This window comes from Microtus pennsylvanicus, chromosome 1, assembly GCF_037038515.1.
Source record: "Microtus pennsylvanicus isolate mMicPen1 chromosome 1, mMicPen1.hap1, whole genome shotgun sequence".
In the NCBI taxonomy this organism is placed as follows: domain Eukaryota; kingdom Metazoa; phylum Chordata; class Mammalia; order Rodentia; family Cricetidae; genus Microtus; species Microtus pennsylvanicus.
The window spans coordinates 203682047-203702497 of NC_134579.1; the positions used below are offsets into that span (position 1 = coordinate 203682047).

Sequence of the window (20451 nt, forward strand, 5' to 3'; positions counted from 1 at the left end):
TTACATCCCAACGCAGTTTTCTCTCCTCCCAACCCCTCCTCCACACCCTCCCCTCTGTTTCCACACCCACCCACCCACCCACTCCTCTGTTTCGTTTCTGTTCTGGAAAGGGCAGGTCTTCCATAGATATCAACAGAACATGGCACATGAATTGCAGTAAGACTAAGCACCTCAGGGACTGTTGTTTCTTAACGAGAGTTCTGGGGTGATTTTTATCAGACTGGAGACATTTTAACGCCATTGCGTTTTCTCTGACTCCTAATCCTCCAGTTCTCTGAAGTTTTCCTCTGGTGTTGTGTTGTTTGGTCTCTTGTTACTCGTTAGCAGATGTTTATTATTGCCCATCTTCTGATTGGCCCCCTTGCCAAAAGAGTATTCGTCCCCTTGGTTCTTAAGTATGAACAGAATTGTCGTCCCAAAGTATTCTTTTGTTTGTTTTCTTTTTTTCTTTTTTTCTTTTTTTTTTTTTTGGTTTTTCAAGACAGGGTTTCTCTGTGGCTTTGGAGCTTGTCCTGAAACTAGCTCTGTAGACCAGGCTGGCCTCGAACTCACAGAGTCTTTGTTTGTTTTCGAGACAGCGTTTCTCTGTGTAGTTCTGCCTGTCCTGGAACTCGCTCTGAAGACCAGGCTGGCCTCGAAGTCATAGAGATCTGCCTGTCTGCCTCCTTAGTGCTGAGTTTAAAGGCATGCGCTACCACTGCCGGGTCCCAAAATACTCTTGTCTTTACTTCTCTGTTGTCTCTGTTCAGTAGCCTTCCCACTTAATAAAGACCAAACTGTAGTGTTGTTTATTTTTTTAATCCTCCACTACTTAATCCCAGTCTTCATGTGTTTCACGAAGTTCCCAAATGTGAACCTTCACTCTAGTGACGTGGCTCAGCTAATTGTCAGTTATGCTATTCTATTCACATAGAACTCGGGGCGAAGGGTTGTCTGTTTTCTACTCATTTAAATTATATGTGCCCTGTGGATCATCATGCTGTACCTACCTCATTAATCTAGTCTCGTGTGTGTGTGTGTGTGTGTGTGTGTGTGTGTGTGTGTGTGTGTGTATTGATGTCCATGTGTATACATGTGCACATGTATAGGCCTGAGAGAAGCCTTAAGTATTGTTTCTCTGGAGCTTTCTATGCTGTTTTTTGAAAAAGGGTCACTGTGATTGTTCTAATGTGCATGTGTTTAGGGCTGAACACGTAGAATTGGGGGGCTCATCTCTGGAGAAAACTGGTTCTCCCTCTCAGCAGCCATCTAGTGCCTATAGCTCCTCCTCTAGGGGTGGCCTTAAGGAGTTTTCCCTGTCCACATTGGCGTGTTGTTTGATATCTCGTGTCTTATTTAGGTAGCCATATTGTTTTGATTTCATGGGTGTAGCTTCCCTGTCATGTCCAGAAGACACTCGCAGCAGGCATCCTGGTCCTCTGGCTCTTACAGTCTAAACATCCCCTCTCTATGGTGTAGGGGCTGTATTGTAGATGTACCGATTGGTGCTGGGCACCTCACATTGTTCTATGCACCACTTGTAGATTTCTGTAATGGCCTCTGTCTGTTGCAAAAAGAAACTACTTTGATAAGGGGTGAGACCTCTCCCTCTTTGTGGCTTTTAGTATAAATATTTAGAATTTAGCTGGGGTATTATAAACCTAGCTAACTATCCTTGGCTAGAGATTGTAGACCCTAGAGAACTGACTACTGCCATTTTCCAAAACTGTCTACCTGATTGAGTGACTTGTTCTTTGAGGGGTGAAAAGCTTTCTTTTCTTTGTCATTAAGTCTTCCACGGGCTCAAAGATTATTGTGTGTGTGTGTGTGTGTGTGTGTGTGTGTGTGTGTGTGTGTGTGTGTGTTTGGTATTTAGTAAGCATATGTGGATGATTTATGACTAATGATGTAGCACTTTATTTTAAAACAAATGTTTTTGGGTGTTGCTTTTTTTGTTTTGTTCTCTGGAATGGGTTTTTGTGGTGCTCTGTTGAAGACAGAGACATGAACTTGTTCTTTAGGTAGCTGCCATGTGCTTGCATGTCATTTGTAGATGCATGTTTTATAAAAGAGGAAGCATAGTGGAATTGATGACTTGGTACTAACTTTAGATTTTTTTTAAACTTTTAAGCACTAAAAATTCACTTGCTAAATGATTTTTAGTTTAAAAGAATTTGTGTAATGATTGGCTATATAAATACTTATTTTTCTAAGTAGTTTTAGGAGCTTTGTATTTTATCATTTCACGTTAAAAAGAAATTTAATTATACCATATTATATTCTTAAGTTGATTATGTTGTTCAGCATAAAAATTGTATTTTTAATTAGGCTGTACTTATACTGTATTTGGATGGGTCCATTTTACTAAGTAGCTTCAAAGACAATGGTTTTTATTTATCTATTGCTGCCCAGTTTTTCCATTATACTAATAGTAAGAATTAATAGTTCATATCCATAAAGTAGTTTTCAAATCAGAAGTTAAGTCTCTTACAATTGTATTACATGTTCACGTGTTAATTGTATAGTATTTCTGTGTTTACTTCTGGTGACTAAGAGTGACCTGTTTTTATTTTGCTCTGTAGAATAATAACAACCTGGATGCCTGCTGTGCTGTTCTCTCCCAGGAGAGTACAAGGTATCTTTATGGTGAAGGAGACCTGAATTTTTCAGATGAGTCTGGAATTTCTGGTCTGCGCAATCACATGACTTCTCTGAACTTGGACTTGCAATCACAGAATGTTTACCACCATGGAAGAGAAGGAAGTCGAGTGAATGGAAGCAGGACTCTAACACACAGTGTTAGTGATGGGCAGCTTCAAGGTGGGCAGTCCAATAGCGAACTGTTTCAGCAGGAGCCACAGACAGCACCAGCTCAAGTGCCTCAAGGCTTTAATGTTTTTGGAATGCCCAGTACATCTGGTGCTTCAAATTCAACACCACATCTTGGATTTCACCTAGGCAGCAAAGGGACATCAAACCTCTCTCAACAAACTCCCAGGTTTAATCCTATTATGGTAACTTTAGCCCCAAACATACAGACTGGTCGTAGTACTCCTACGTCTTTGCACATACATGGTGTACCTCCGCCTGTACTTAACAGTCCACAGGGAAATTCTATCTATATTAGGCCTTATATTACAACTCCTAGTGGTACAGCTCGGCAGACACAACAGCATTCTGGCTGGGTATCTCAGTTTAATCCCATAAACCCTCAGCAAGCCTATCAACCTTCGCAGCCTGGTCCTTGGACTACTTATCCTACGTCCAGTCCTTTGCCACATACCTCAACCCAACAGCCAAATCAGCAGGGCCATCAGACCTCTCATGTCTACATGCCTATCAGTTCTCCAACTACTCCACAACCGCCAACAATTCATTCATCTGGTAGCTCACAGTCTTCTGCCCATAGCCAATATAACATTCAGAATATCTCAACAGGACCTCGAAAAAACCAGATCGAAATCAAACTTGAGCCCCCACAAAGAAACAGTTCTTCAAAATTACGTTCTTCTGGACCTCGAACTGCCAGCACTTCCTCGTTGGTCAACAGCCAGACCTTAAATAGAAATCAACCCACTGTTTACATAGCTGCCAGTCCTCCAAGTACTGATGAGATGATCTCCCGTAGTCAACCTAAGGTCTATATTTCAGCTAATGCCACCACAGGAGATGAGCAGGGCATGCGGAATCAACCTACACTCTTCATATCCACAAACCCTGGGGCATCTGCAGCCTCCAGGAGTATGGCTGGGCAAGTGAGCATGGGTCCTGCCTTCATCCATCACCACCCTCCTAAAAGCCGCGTAATAGGCAGTAACTCTGCAACATCTCCTCGAGTGGTGGTCACTCAACCCAACACAAAATATACTTTCAAAATTACCGTTTCTCCCAATAAACCCCCTGCAGTTTCCCCAGGGGTGGTGTCCCCTACCTTTGAACTTACAAATCTTCTAAATCATCCTGACCATTATGTAGAAACTGAGAATATTCAGCACCTCACGGACCCTTTATTAGCACATGTGGATAGAATAAGTGAAGCCCGGAAATTGAGTATGGGATCTGATGATGCTGCCTACACGCAAGGTAATGCTAATGTTAAAGAAGATAATGTTCCATGCTACATTTATTGTCCATGTGGTTTCCCAAAAGAAATGGGCATCAGTGTGCCTTCTGTTCTGTTTTGTAGTACTAGCCATGCTAAACGAAGTGTTCTTCCAATGGGACTGTCTCTCTGACCCAACTTCCATCTTTAAATGTCCCAAATAATATTATTTTAATATTTGAACGTATTCATATAAATTTTAATTTCAATTTTATGATCATATAATCTGGAGTGAAGTTTTGTAGTTATTAGCTCTTCAGAATATCAACTTAGGCTTGTTTGTCTTAAAATACTTTTTAAAGATTATTTGTTTTTATGTATAAATAGTGTTTTGCCTGTGTGTGTAGCACGTGCTTACCTGGTGCCCAAAGAGGTCTGTAGAGGGCATCAGATCTCTGTAACTGGAGTTAAGGATGCTTGTACCCAGGTCCATTGCAAGAACAAGAAGTGCTCTTACCCATTGAGCCATCTCTCTAGCCCCTCATCCTGTTCTGATACACTGACTTTATGACTAAGTTTCTTAGAGGAGTCTGACTCTTCCATCTCATTGTGTTTTCTAATTCCATAATCATCTACAGAGATGTCAAAACATCAGGGACCCAGGACCCGGTTAGCATCTTGGTATAGTGAGTCAATACATATGTATATTTCAGATGATTCTGTTTACACTAGAAATTATTTTAAAGCAGATAGCTCCCAATACCTGTGATTAACTGAACCTGTTTTTCTTTGCTTTCAGTACTGTCTGAGTTTCTGTAGATTACTAACTTTTCCAACAACACTAAATTATTCTTCAGTCAGTCTTCTTCCCCTCTCCTGGAGAATGGCAGACTAGTATTTGCTGATTCTTAAATGTAGAGCAAAATTTCTATGAAGATAAGATACAATAATGGATTTTTTTTAACAAAGTAGATATTTATTCTTATTAGGCTGGACATTATAAATATTAAAGTTATTTGTATTTAACTTAAGAAAGCAAAACTGTTCCTTAAATGCACTGTCTTCATATTTTTTTCTTCCCATTCTCTAGAGACATTTGTATTCAAACTTACTGAATCTGAAAACAGCTTCTGGCCTTCCCTCCAGCTTATTCTTCCCTTAGGCAGTTACTGGCAACTTAATTTTCTAAAACACTCTTGATTCCTTTATAATACATCTTATTTGACTGAAAATCCTATCAGGTTATCCTTCCAAGTCTATCCAGAATTCTGTCCTCCCGCCCACGTGGTCTCTTTTCTCATCTAAGCACCACCACTCTCGGATGAGTGCAGTAGCTCACCCGCTGTCACCTGTGCCTCCTTGTGGCCCCCATGCAGCTCAGCAGCGAGAGGGGTGCTGTTCAGAACTGCATCGGGTCCTGTCACTGTGCAAGTGACAGCTGTGGAGTAAGTCTCTTCACATGCCTGCCATCCCTGCTCACCTACCTTTTGACTTTTATTTTTAATGTTTTTTTACATTTATTTAGAGAATGAGTACGTGTGTTTGTGTGTGTTTATGTTCACGCATTCATGCATGTAACATGGTATGAACATATATGCTTCAGCATTTGAGTGGAGCTCAGAGGACACACTTGAAGTTGTTTTTCTCCTTCTACCTTTACGTGGCTTAGGGGCTCAGTCTCAGGTCACCAAGTTATCATGTCAAGTGGTTTCCCCACGGAGCCATCCTGCTGGCCATGCTTTTTCCTCTCAGTACTACCTTGCTTGCTTGACCCAGCCCTACTGGCCTCCATAGGCTCCATAAACATGGAAGAGAGGCGTCCCTTGGGCCTTTGTAGATGCTGTTCAGATGTCCTGGGGATATCACTGAGTTGTAAGCTATGTTCTTCTTCCCTCCTGATTGAAACCAGAGAGAGAGCAGCTTCTGGAAAGCAGAGACGCCTCCTGGTCCTCTCCCCATAGTGGCATACTCTTAGTAGGGATGGCCACTCAGATAGATGGAGAGAATAAACACTTCGGTTATTTAGACCAGTTTTCATGGTGAAAGAAAAAATACATATTGTATATGTTAGAAAAGCCAGGCTCAGCAGAGTTGCACAGCTGCCAAAATGACTTACCAATATTTCTTCTCCAGAAACATCTCTAAGAGAGTTTAGATGGCAAACTGCTTTTGTTTACAAACACACATACATAAATTGTTCTTTTAATAATACTTTAGTGTCTTGTCTCTGGTTATACTTGTGATTCTATTTTCCTATTAATATTAACAGAAGTTTTGATTTTGTTAAGCAATAGCCTTGACTTTGAACCTAAAATAGAAATCCAAGCTAAAAAAAAATTGGGAATTGAAAATAAGTTTATTGATTTTTATGTTTCTCATTCCTTGTCATTTTTCACCAGTGTTTTATTATAAATCATAGCACTTCTATTTGAGACTTAATAAAATTCTAGTTGTGATACAAATTAAGTGATTTTTTTTTCAAAAGGAAATATAATTCAAATTAGTTAAAATTTTTAAGTTGGTACTTAATTTTATGAGTTGCTGTTTAGAAGTCTCCTATAGAACTTTGTTTTGTTATTGTAATAATGTTATTAAATAATCACCTCAATAATTACAAATTGACATCAAACTGCTTATGGTTTGGTTTTTCTATTTGTTTTTTCAAATAAGTCTTCTACCCGTCAGCCCCTCCCACTCTTTACAGGAACCATTTTTTTAATTTGACATCAGTCTTAGAGAATTCCTATAGAATTCTCTACCCAGGGTCATCTAGAGCACTTGCTCATCCAGCACTGTCTACAGCAGCTGCAAGTCCATTCTCCAGCTGCCTCCTGAGGCAGCATATCCCATCCTTGGAGAGCTTGCCTTAGCAACTGGTATCTTAAAGGATATGCAAATCATTAAAAGGTCTGACCAAAATAGAAGATACGGTAAATATGCCTCCACATCTAACCATTTAACTATTAAATACAATTTTTATTAACATTTTAGTCTTTCTCCTTATAGTCACTCATATATATAAATATACATACATATAAGCACATTTTTAGTATATACTATATGCATATGGATATCTGTAAGTACATGGGGGGGATCAGATAATCACATCTAATCACAGATTGATAAATTTAACCTGTCAGGATTACATCTATATTACAGAAATACAGACTTTTTCTTATTCATTAAGTAGTACAGCCTTATAGCTATATATGTAATGTTTACATGATATTATTACAAATTTGTGATATTATCACAAATAATCCAGAGCCTCTTTAAAGTATAAGATGTGCTTCTGTGAAATTATTAACTTTTTATTTTGAGACAAGGCCTTTCTCTATGATGCCCGAATAAGCTTTGACTTCATGTTCTCCCTGCCTCACACTCTATAATATGTCCTTACAGATGAGCTGGTGGGCTCTGTTCACCCCACCCAAGAACCAGATAGTAAAAAAATCCCATCTCTACCCCATGCCAGGAGAAATGCTAGCAGACCAGCCACAGCCCTAGTTTCTGCAGAGACGTCTGTGGGTAAAGCAGGTCTTAGAGCCATACCTAAGTAAACTGCAGTTCTGCATCCCTCTGTGCTGCACAGTAAATGGGGCCGGTTTCTGCATGGAGCTTCCGAGACCTCTTGTGCTCATCTGTGCTCCCCGTTTATGAGCAGAGAGCACTTTGACAATGTTCACGAGATCTCTCCTCCCCTTTTGTGGAGGGAATACATGATTGGGTAAAGAAAATACTTCTTTGTTCTGAGACATACAAATGTATTGTTTGGAGTTTTTTTCTTTTTATGAGTGAAGATGAATACCCTTGAAGACACTAATATGTCTTACTTCGTGAGCATGCCTGTTTTTGAAGGGTGCTGAGTCTACTTTCCTAACTTGCAGTAACAGGGCTCACTCAATGTTTTTAAATGCTTTACTTTTACATATTTAGATTTGCCGGTCTTTTTCCCTTCTTGTTTTTGGGGTTTGTATCATAATTAGAAAACCTTTCCATGTTCATTATTTGGAAAAGCAGACAGCAGAGATCTTGTGCTGTGTTTCTCTTTACTTACGATGATACTCCTTGAAACCTCATTGAACTGGCCTCATGACATCCCATCACTAACTTGAAGACTGCTGCCCTGTCTGCTTCTAAAGGGGAGATCTGTCTGAAGTAAGCTTTAGACAGTTTCTGGACCTAATGCTGTAAATTGTACGCAATTTTAGATACAAAGAATATCAACAAGGTAGTGCCCGGCACAGGCCTCTTCAGTACGGATATAAATGACGTGGATGTCTTAGGTACAGAGATCCGCAGTAGCCTCAGTTTTCTTGTTGTATCTGTTCTTTGAATTACAGGCCCTACTGCAAGATCTGATTTCAGCTAGCCTTAAAAATGGCAAAATAGATGAAGAGAGGATGCTTTAAAAAGCTGCCATCTTTGAATTTTTGCTATTCAGTCACCAAATAAATGTCTAGTAGTAATACAGCAATATATAAAACAGATACAGTCTCTGCTGCCAACACAATTTAAGTCTAGAATAGTTTAGATTTATTTTAAAAGCTAATTTAGGCACATTAAATCATATAAATTTAAGACTTGAGAAATAAATACCCATTACCTTTTAGTGGCAAAAATTACCTTTTTTTTTTTTTTGAAGAATTCTAAAACCTTTATATCCATCAATACTTGGGACATTTTACAATGGATCGTCTTAAAGTGCATTCTCTTCTAATAGTTTTGAGTTATATGTTTCTAGAAGAATTAGGCATTATTTAAAGTGCCTAAAATTATTAAAACTTACACCATCTAGAATTTGAAGTGTCTTTTTATGGTTTCCGATAAAATTAAGAAACATTGGTGTCCACCAGAAGCTGGCAGTTGTTGAGCGAAGGCAGCTTTCTCTGAGATGCGCATACGCCAGAAGCAGTGCTGGTAATTAACTTCTCCCATTTGTGGTTGTCCCAACAACAGAAAGGGGTTGCATACCTAAATTACTTTTATCCATTAATTTAATTTTGGAAAAAAGAGGGCTTAAATGGCGCTTACTGAGTTCTGTAATTCCCCATTTCTATCTGTGTAAGGTTCCTTCAAAGAGTCCTGGTGTTACTGTCTTGTCTTACCCTATTCTCTCAGTTACTGTGAACTCACAGGGCCTCTTTGTTTATTCTGTCCCTGCATTGCCTCCAATGTAGTAGCCTCTCTGCTCATTGAAAGAATGAATGAGAGGAAGTTTTGTTATAAACAACATATATCTGAATTATTTAAACTGCTTTGTGGACTAGAGAGATTGCCCAGAAGTGGTTTTACTACAAACTTGGACTCAGTTACTAGCGCCCACAGAGGCTCACAACCATCTATAACTCCAGTTCCAGATGATCCTCTTCCCTCTCCTGACCTCTGCAGGCACAAGGAATACACATACGTGCAGGCAAAACATATACATAGTAAATAAAATCAATATTTTTAAGAATCTCTTTTTGTATATCTCTGTCCCAACAAATACATTTAAGATTGCATTTATTGTGGTCACTAATAATAGTTTAAATTATTGTCACATTTTTGTTTTCTGTTTTTCATGTTCTTCCTTGCCCACTTGGTTTAAAACATATGTTCTTTATTTTTCTTTTTGTTATTTTAATTTAGAAATTGAGTATTTCATTTAGAAATTGCACCTTTGTTCCTTTCATTAGTAATTTCTAAACAGTTAGCATGTTAACATTTAAGAATAGGTTTTCGTGTAAATATAAGCATAGCCCTTAAGGAGAAACACAGAGAAAATGTTCTTGGGTCATTCTTTCCAAGACCCTGGCATACTTTTGTACTTCCTAAATCTTTTTTATTTTCTAGAATTTTAAACACCTGGCTTCCAGCCATCTCTGCCATCCTCACACGCTCACCATAGTTGACCTGCGTGGTTGTTATACTCAGCTCTTGGTAGTTTGTCATCATGTGCCATCCTTTTCTTCATTTTCGTGTTTAAAAAATTATTGCAGCAGCTACCTGTCATTGATAAATTCTCCCAAACTTTGAAAGTGTTTCTACTTCTGTACTCTTGATAATTTAGTTAGATGAACAAATTGTTCCTTTATCTTCTAGCATTATACTTTTATTATCTTCAGTTTGGGTACACTTTTAAGCACTGTCCTTCAAATCCTGACTTTCTCCATACTCTATCTTTCCCTGGAATTCAATTTTAAATGTACAGATATACAACACTTAGCAAGTGATTCCCTCTGGTAATTGTGCCATGTAGCTATCCCACTCATGCAATTACCATGGAGTTCCCAGGCCTGTATAGTAATGGTACTGCATCCCCAGCCTCTGGTATAACCTGTACAGCATGTCACTGTGCAGCATGGACACTTCAGGCAGTTGTAATACCATGGTAAGTATTTGTGTATTCAAACATTTCTAAACATGTGGGCTTAAGGTATTTTCTTATCTTCTCTGGGTAGCAGCATCCCAAGGTGTCTTTTCAGTCAGCTGTCCTAAACGACAAAGCTCCCATTCACAGGGCTGGCTCCCGTCAGCATACACCTTTTGACAGTTTGATAAGGTTTCCCAGCAGCTCAGCATGTATGCTGTGAGATTTATTGCTTCTTTTAGAAATTCTGCTAAAGTAGTTTCACAAAATGTAGTCTGAGAATGAGAAAATAGTGTTTATCTAAATGAGTTTTTAATGTGCATTTTGAACAATTTGTTAATATTTGTGATTTTCTTGTTTGTTACATACGTCAAAATGTATTTTTTTACTCCATTACATACTCCCTTAGAAAATATCTGTGAAATTGTCGTGTTAGAATATCTCATGCAGTGTGTCTCGCAAGTGGAAAGAGACTTGATCTTCCCAAGGGTCAGATGTGAACTACAGAACAGCGAGTGGATTAGGTGACTGTGCTAGAACTGTTTAAAACATATGAGACTACAGACATTGTCTTCAGCAGTGCAGTTTAAGTGTACGGTATTTGCTTAAATGATTAAGATGGTTTCCAGATTAAGATTTTTGAAATTGTAAGTAGCTCTGGGGTCGCTGCTGGGGGGCGGGTGCTCACTCTTGTCACCGTGTTGCAGCTCTGCTGGTGCACCAGAAGGCCAGGATGGAACGGCTTCAAAGAGAGCTCGAGATGCAGAAGAAAAAGCTGGATAAACTCAAATCTGAGGTCAATGAAATGGAAAACAATCTAACTCGAAGGCGCCTGAAGAGATCAAATTCCATATCCCAAATACCTTCAGTAAGTCTTGCACAACCGCTGTGACCTCTACGCTTGCACAGGAGAGTAGGCCGGCTGCCATAGTGTAAAGGCTTGCTCTAGTTTGCTGCAAATGCTCTTAATTCCTACTTGGTTCTCTGTCCTTACCTCCCCTGCCAAACTCCATTCTTTCTTAACTAATGACATGATAATTCAATACAAACCTTTTTTACATGGAATTATTTTTCAGCTCGAAGAAATGCAGCAGCTGAGAAGTTGTAATAGACAACTCCAGATTGACATTGACTGCTTAACCAAAGAAATTGATCTTTTTCAAGCCCGAGGTAAAGTTCAGTGCATACTCAGCTGACATTCATTGAATTGATCTGCTGGCTCTTTTCCTGTCCCTGAGAACAGACTTACCAGTCACGGTCTCAGAGGATTCTCCTTTGAGCCAGATAGTGCTGAAGAACAATTGGCTTTTTAGCGCCCCCTTACCCCCAATAAGTATGCAGTTCATTCAAGAAGCCAGATATACTAAGTAGCCTTTAGATCTGCTGTAGCCTTCTTGCTTAGCCCTGTGGTAAGGGAAGACAACGATTGTGTGTCTGGCTGCATGGTCAGCAGTTTAGCTTCTGTGTGTAGAGAGTCTGTTAACAGGATTTATTACTATGGATGTATCCATGTAACTTTATTTTACCTTTCAAGAATTGTGTGTCCTCATTTCACTGAGACTATCTTTAATTGATAAAATAGAAAGAACATAAAAGTAGAGTTATATCTTCTTAGGACCATGATAGGGCTTTATACTTTTTTGAGCAATTAGTAACCATCAATAATTTCTTATTGTAGTAAAGCATACTTATATTTAAGTCAGTTCCATTAAAAAAAAACCTAAATAAAATTTTATCACTGAAATCTAATTCTGAAGTTGGGGAAATAATAGAAATATATAAATTTAAAAAGAGACAAGGAAACTTAACAAAGAAGTCTTGAGTTACACTTCTGTATATAGTCCAGCATCCATTAAACTAAAAGATGGTGGATTTTGCTTAAACTGATTTTAAAATGTTAATAAAATATCATTTTAACTTGTCACATAGAACCAGGGGTCTGCTTCTAATTCTTTCTTACAAGCATTAATTTCACTTCTTCTCAGTTTACCACTTGCCTCTGTTTATGAGTGTTATCTTATACCTATATCTTGAGATATGGTTTTGAAATTAAGAGGGTATAATTTAAAGCATTTCTTCTGTTTATTTTTAGAAAGAAATGCTTGCTTTAAAAAATAAAATTAAGGATTTTTATATATCAAAAGTAATATTGATATATTTACTTTTTATATATTTCAGGACCACATTTTAACCCCAGCGCTATTCATAACTTTTATGACAATATTGGATTTGTAGGTCCTGTGCCACCAAAACCCAAAGGTTAGTGTATCCAATAAGTGTGAAAACTGTTACATTTTGAAAAGCAAAATCTTAGGAAATTTTAATTCTTTTTTCAACCTTCCACTTCAGAAGTGCTTCCAACTTTGGCATTCTGGAGTGGATTTAGGAAGATGTTTGTTTATTTCATTAAAATTCTGGTGTTTGGGTTAGGGGATGCAAAAGTGTAATGTATTTAACTTTAAGAGTAATTAATGTTTGAGACCTGCGTAACCACTGTGTACTCCCAAAACAGAAAGTTTGGGTTTAAAACAAAGTATAAAAGTTTATTTTCTTTAAACAATGATAAGGAAGTCACCTTACAAAATTTCATTTTTCAAAAACATTGTTCTGTATAATTCTGAGTAATATATCCTGAATTCCAGATAAATTTCAAAAAGTATCATCTAGTAACATTTTGTAGCATTGACAGTCACAGAATATGTGTGCACCAAACTAAAACATATTGAAATATGTCTGTATTTGAGCCAGGCATTAGAATATGTGTACAAATGGAATTATGTGCATAAATCTGACTGATCAAAGTAAAATATGTAGGTGTATGCATTTAGGACACTATGACACTGGTATCATAGTGCATAGTGGTATCCGTGGTGCATAATTTGCTTTTAGCCCTAAGTTAAGTTTAAAAAAATGAAAATAGACATACAGTATTAAGAGAAATTTTGACTCCAAGAGCACATAATATGGTAAGGTAGAGTTGGTGAACATGGAGTTGAAATTAAGTCTTCGGCCAACTTAAAATAGAAAGATAGAACTGGAGGATATCGATGCAACCACAAAGAAGGGGATACATATTCTTAACAAGTCTAGATGGTTTAAAAAACAGAGGAAACAAAAGAATCATCAGATAGCAAGGAAGACAGTTGGAAAGGAGAGCGGGGGAGAAGTTGCTAAGTCAGCACACTTTGCAACCAGTGCCTTCCATGGGAATACTCACCAACTGATGGAGCAAATGGGTGAATTTTAATAAGCAGGATTCAGCAATACGCTGAATCAAGAGACTCACTGTGATAAAGACATAAAAACTAAAAAGTGAAAAGATACAAAAACCTATTTTATAAAGTGGTAATAAGTGGAAATCATGAATGGCTATAATTAATCGGACAGATTTTTTTAATCTAAAGTTGTCTTGAAGGACAAAGAATGATTTTATGTATATGATACACTCAATAAGAAGACACAAGCATTTACAGTGCTATCTTACCTTAAAGTGTGTTTTAACAAGCCTAAGGTCAGAATTATTTCAACCATCTTTCAACCTCAGTCTAATGAAACCAGAACATGCATGGACAATAAGCAATACCCTCTTGACTATCCACTGGTCTTGAGGAAATGAGCATGAGCTGGAAATATGTAGCTCACTGATGTAAATCTACCTAGCAAGTCCAAGGCCTAAAGTTTGATCCCAGGACCCCACTTTTGACACAGAAGTATCTAATAGAAAACAAAAAACAAACACACCAAAACCTGAGAGGCAACAAAAACCACACAAATGTTCAGTTTATAGAGAGAAAGTCTGCATTAGAAACATAACTCAACCCTAATTACACACCACAGGACCTAGCATAAGAAAGTAGACCCAAAGTTAATAGAAGGAAAATAATAACGAAGGGTAAACATAAATCATTTGAAACAGTAGAAAATGAATTAAAATACTTAAAAAAAGTAAAATTACAAACCCTTAGCTAGACAGATTAAGGAGAGGGAAAATTCAAATAGAAATTGAAAGAGAAGCCATGACAACCTTGAGAATCCTCACAAAAAGGAAAAAAAAAACTCTTAAGGGACCAATGTCAACAAACTAATAACTTCTAAGAAATAAATTCCAAGAAATTCTATCCAACTGAATCAAGAAATGCAAGCCTGCTGATTGAATCCATAATGAAAATATCTCTTTGAAAGGTGCAAAGACTTACATAGCTTTTTGAGTGAATTCTGTGAGGTATTCAGAGAATTAGTATGAATTCTTTTCCCCCTGAAAACTGAAAAGGAAAACTTGCAAATCTTGATGAGACCAAAGCTGGCCAAAGACTCAAGTAATGGGAGGCTCTAGGCTCAGATTCTAGTGAGCACGTGTTTGCGTTCTTACTGTAGTTTTAACATTATCCTAGAAAGACCATCACCAGGGCCAAGTGGCTTTACCATTGATATATAAGAACTGCTCGGCATAGACAGATTAGATTAGTCAGTGGTATACAAGTAGAAACAAAGAAGAAGCAATGCCATGTCAGTAGGCATTTACAGGGCATTTGATGAAAATTCATCCGTTCCTGATTAAAGCATAAAATACAAGATGCTGTAACCCAGAAGGGTTCCTCCTGTGAAACCCGATGACCTGGATGCAGTCACTGGAGCCATATACTAGAGAGAATGTGCTCCTGCAGTTGTCCTCTGAACTCTGTACATGCGCCCTGGCGTGCATGTATTCCCTCACACACATGCACCCACACAACAAAGGGGGATCTAACCTCAGCACAAGAAAGGCCATTTGTCAAAAACACACAGATCATGTCTTAGTGGGGGAAACTTAAAAGCCTTAGGAGTGCTCACCATCTCTACTTCTTTTAGGAAAATATAAAAATCAGAAAATCAGATTTTTTCCAAATCAGGAAAGAGGAAACAGAATTCCCCCTAGTTGCAGAAACTGATCATGTGCTTATCTCCAGCTGTAGTTTCTCTTAATTGGTAGCCAGTTACTCACATTCTAAAATACCATGTGGAATATCCCAGAAATAATTTATAACGTTTAGATGGAATTTATTAGAATAGTATTATAATCTGTTTATAATTTATATAATTTATAATCTGTTTATTATTTATAACTATGAAATGCTACTCTTTTAATGTGCCTAATTTATAGATTGTTTTATAGGTATTTGTATGTTAAGAAAAGTTATAGCATGTATCAGAATCAGTATTAGCCATGGTTTCAAGCATCCACTGTTAAACCTACTTAGTGAATTCACTAATTTTGCAGTATATAAAGTCAACCTTCAAAAATCAGTTGTTTCTTTCTACAATTATGCAAAAGAAATTCATAGGTATCAAGAAAACAATTCATTTTTATTCACAGTGACAATCAAAAAGATAAAATACTTTAGAGAGGCAAAAGAATTTTATTCCAGAATTATAAATACTGAAGAAGGAAATTAGCAGAAAAATTCATGTTCATGGATTGGAAAAATTGTACTATTCACTTATCTAAGATAACCAAGATGATTTACAGATTTTTTTTTTAATGTACATTAGTGTTTTACTTCCATGTATCTGTGTGAGAGGATTGGATCCCCTGGAACTAGAGTTACAGACAGTTGTGAGCCACCATGTAAGTGCTGAGAATTGAACCTGGGTCCTGTGAAAGAGCAGCCAGGGCTCGTTAACTGCTGAGCCATTTTCAGCCCCAATCCATAGATTATGTAGTAACTATCAAAATTCTAATGTCCTTCTTTGGAAAAATATCCTAAAATTTATACAAAAAAGACTCTAAATTGCCAGAGCAATCTCAAGTGAGGACAAAGCTGAAAATAACATACTCTTATTTCAAAATAGATGACAGAGCTGCAGTAATCAAAACAGTACAGTACTGGGTAGACAACATGATAGCCAGGCTGGAGGAAGAGAACAGAAACAAGCAAGGTGCATTGATAGTCGCCTTATCTTTAATAAGGGGCCAGAAACGCGCAGTGGGTGTTTCAGTAAATTAAACTGGCGAATAATGGGATTGGCCTCCTACCTCACTTCATATACAAACATCAATCAGCTCAAGTGGAGCTGGTAGGATGTTTGAATGGTAAGGGTACCAACCCACGATGAGCTGTGTTCAGTCATCAGGGTCTGCATGGTAGAAGGAACAAACCAATTCCCACAAGTTGTCCTCTGACCTCTACATGCATGTACTCAACACTTGTACATATACAAAGTGCATACATGTTTAAAACAATTGACTAGATTATAATTTAAGTCTAAGATGAAACATGTTAGATGAAGACCTCATTGTTGAAGGTGGTGACTCGGTTATGGCAGCTAAAGAGTGACATCTTTAAGGAACACAGTGCAAAAGCTCCCTGCTGTTGTAAACCAGATTCAGTGCCTCCCATACCATGCTTGATTTTAAAAAATAAAACTGGAAAATGTGATGATTTTTTGACACCAGCTTACTTTTTCAGCATTCGTTATTGACCTAAGTGTAAACAGTTTAAAAGTAGTTTTTTAGGCCAGACAGTGGTGGCGCACACCTTTATCCAAGCAGAGGCCAGCCTGGGCTACAGAACAAGTTCCAAGACAGACTCCAAAGCTACACAAAGGAACCCTGTCTCGAAGGGGGGTAGTGGGAAGGAGCGGGGAAACTTACTCTTTAAAAACAAGTTTTATATCACACACTTAAAATCCCAGTACTCAGGAGATTAAAATGGCAGGCAGATTGCTAAAATTTAAGGCCAGCCTGGGTTACATGGGCTGACGCAGTCTCAAAAAACAGTTAATAAAGATTTGTTTGTTTGTTTTCAGTAAATTTAAGAAAAAATACATTTAATTGAAACTTCCGTTCCTAGTAAGAAACAAACATAAACCCTACTGGAATGAGTAGTGAAACTCAAGATCACACTCACAGTCTAAAGTGAGGTTCGGGCGTGGTGGAGAGTGGCTCTCAGAGGAGAAGCCGCAGACTGAAGGAGGCTGGGAAAACGCGTGTCTGCTGACAGCTGCCTTCCTGCCACCTTAGTCAGTCACCAGTAATTTGGTAGACTGGGTTTTTCCTACTTCTTTAGCTTTTCTCTTCCTCTTGCCTCCTTACAGATCAAAGGCCCACCATCAAAGCACCAAAGACTCAAGACACCGAGGATGAGGAGGGGGCTCAGTGGAATTGCACTGCCTGTACTTTTTTGAATCACCCGGCCTTAATCCGCTGTGAACAGTGCGAGATGCCTCGGCATTTCTGAGCCAAATGTCTCCTCTAAAACCACATCTGAAATTCAAGGAAGTCCTCTGTCATCGTAAATGTTTCACTGCTACATAGGATTTAGTCCAGTGGAAGGTGTGTGACAGGACAGTGTCAGTCCACAGAGCTAGTAATACCTCAGTCTAATGTCACGAGAACCATGATCTGAGAGACTGGGCTGCCTGCTGCCTGACCGCGCACAGTGTCGCTGTCCCACCATGGACCATCCTCACCCTGTCAATGCCTAAGCGTCCCCAGTACTTCCCCTTCATGTCACTACTGATTCTGACAGGAGGAAGGAATAGGATGATAGCTTTTTTGTGTTTTTAAAGTTTTTGGTGAAACACTACATACACGAAGAAAAGGAACAAGGTTTAACTATTTAAAAGCTCTGCTACCGCATAGTGCCAGTGGATGCGGGCAGACTTCACAAATCTGTGGTACTCTTGGCCTTGTCTTTTGTCTTCCCTGAAGACGTCTCTGTGAAGCCAGCATCTAGGGTCTAATGATGAGAAGGAAAGCAGTATGCATTGTCTGTACAAATCCGCAGTGAGCTCCCCACAGCCTTCCCTACTGTACAGATCTCTCACGTCTGCTTTAAGTGATTTCTTCATTATTTTCTTATATTTCTATATGTATAGTGTAATAGACTTTTGTTAACTAATGTTCTTTTCCCTTTTAGTAGGCCACCATCATGTTCCTTTCTAAGCCGTACTGAGAAAAGCAATGCCGTAAGATAAAAAAGCATTAATGAAATGAAACTGTGCACAAATAACGTCCCTCTCCTGCTCCTGTCCTTTGTCCCGTTGTGTGCCGATGCTCTGAGGAGACATGCAGGCGCTGCATGTGAGTTGCAGGAACGCTGCAGACATGTCAGTAGGTCATGCTGTACACTGACTTCAGCAGTGGGTGACCAACGTGTCATTTTGTCTTCTACAGCAGCTTAAAGCAAAAAGTATTTAAGCCCACTTACATCTTGCCCCGTGTATGGTGTCCCAGAGAACTTCATGGAGGTTCTCACTGGGAACGTTCAGTTTCAGAAGCAGCCACAGCAGCAGTACCAACAGCCTTTTTTCTTGTTGGAAAGAAGTGTAGTTGCTGTACTGTTGGGACAGTCCATTTCTAAACCTGACTTGGTGACATTCATGTGTATTTATAAAACATAGTCATCTTTAGGACAACTGAAGAAAAGCTGGAAAAAAGAAAGAAAACAAGCAGACTTGAACACTGAAACAACCTCAGACATCTCTTTATTTTGATGATATATTTTTGTAAGGAAAATAAATATTCATATGATCAGGAATGTATATAACTAAATGAAATCAAGAAAAAGAAACAGTATGCGTTTAAAAAGAATTATGAAATTGTCTATCAGTGCTTAGAGTGGGGCTGGGAAGTGCTGAAATCTAGCAAAGACAGGAAATACTGTGGGTTGCCCCACTGCAGATGTTCATAAGTGGCTATGTTTAAATAAACAGGATTATTACAGGTGAGCCTTGTGAAGGCCAGAGCCTTGGCCTCCAGGCTTTGCATCATGAGTATGGAAAGAAATATGGCAATCATCGGTCACTAGACAACAGACCCCAAACCTCGTATGTTTGATGCATTTTGTTTTAAAAGTAGGCCTTGTTTTTCAGCTTCCTCTGCAGTTCTATGTGAAGATTGGTAAATCAGTTTTTACTTGTTTTATTAATAAAATGTAATTTGGATATCTTGAGTTGATGGTTTTGTGATTTAGCTGGGTAAACTATCTTTGTAACAGATAAGTTATTTATAAAAATTAAAAAACTTATATTCTAATGTGGATTTTGTGACTTGTTTTTGATGTTTGTGGGACAGTTTGTGCCCAGCATGTTGCATAGCTAACTGGAGTCTGGAGAGTGCAGCACCGCATTCTCTCGAGTCTTCTCAGAAGCTTCCAGCTTTCGTCTGGTCATGGATTTTTTTATTTTATTGTCAGTTTCTTTTGGGTGTCTTGATTGCTTGGCTGGCTAGTTTGTTTTTGCAGGCAGGGTCTCACTACATAGACCAGACTAGCATCAAATTTGCAGTCCGTCTGCCTCAGCCTCCTGAGTCCCATTATTCTAAGCTTGCACCATTTCTGGCTTCAGGCTGCTTTCTAACTGATGAAAGCAACCAGATTATAATTGAGGGAGAAAGCGGATAGTGGCTTCTTTTTATGGTATATATTTTTCTCTGCTCCCCTCTCCCATGGTCCCCATTTCATGTTACATTTTAACTGTTCATTTCATTTATATTTTTTAAAATTGTACCCCATTGTACAAAACAAATGTGACTTCTTGGATCCTTTGGCCAATTTATGTTTACTAAGCCTATGATGCATTGGTGCTGAGTGTGCGGTGGTGCTTCTCCTCAAGAAAACTCATAGTCACACTTTGCAGAAGTTAGGACTCATCTTTTCTGAGCTTGAAAAGTAAAACTGTGTTTCCTGGTGTCTTTGACATGGTCTATGCACTAAGACCCTCCAGTGAGTCTTTGAGACCTGGCGGGAGAGGAATATTCTTTGCCAAAGAATAGGAGGCCTGAACACAAGATAGTGGTCTGGACACCAACTGTAGAAAAACTGTTGAAATGGAACCGCACACTTGAGAAGCCTTCTAAAGGATGTGCTACATCCTTAGACACTAACACACTGTATTCCGTGATGGGGTGGGGACTTCATAGAAACTGAACATGGGGACATTCACTGAAACTTAGCCAGGGCTAGAGAGATGGCTCAGCTGGTAGCTCTCAGTACCCAGAGTCACATGGTGGGGAAGAGACAAGCAACTCCCAGAAGTTCTCTACCTGCTGTGTGTGTATGGTGTGCAAGCACACAAATGTACACACATAAAACATCAG

The 20451-nt window shown here is 38.6% G+C and overlaps 1 protein-coding gene across 2 annotated transcripts in view; it reads left to right on the plus strand.

Annotated features, from left to right (window-relative positions):
• Tab2 (TGF-beta activated kinase 1 (MAP3K7) binding protein 2) overlaps positions 1-19298 on the plus strand; it is a 55443-nt gene extending 36145 nt beyond the window's left edge. For both annotated transcript variants that reach the window (XM_075949238.1, XM_075949245.1), the window contains 5 exons: positions 2562-4062; positions 11081-11241; positions 11450-11543; positions 12552-12632; positions 17448-19298. In XM_075949238.1, the coding sequence (XP_075805353.1) occupies positions 2562-4062; positions 11081-11241; positions 11450-11543; positions 12552-12632; positions 17448-17590 (1980 nt within the window). In that variant the 3' untranslated portion in view covers positions 17591-19298. The remainder of the gene's footprint in view (positions 1-2561; positions 4063-11080; positions 11242-11449; positions 11544-12551; positions 12633-17447) is intronic.
• Positions 19299-20451: the final 1153 nt, after the last annotated feature.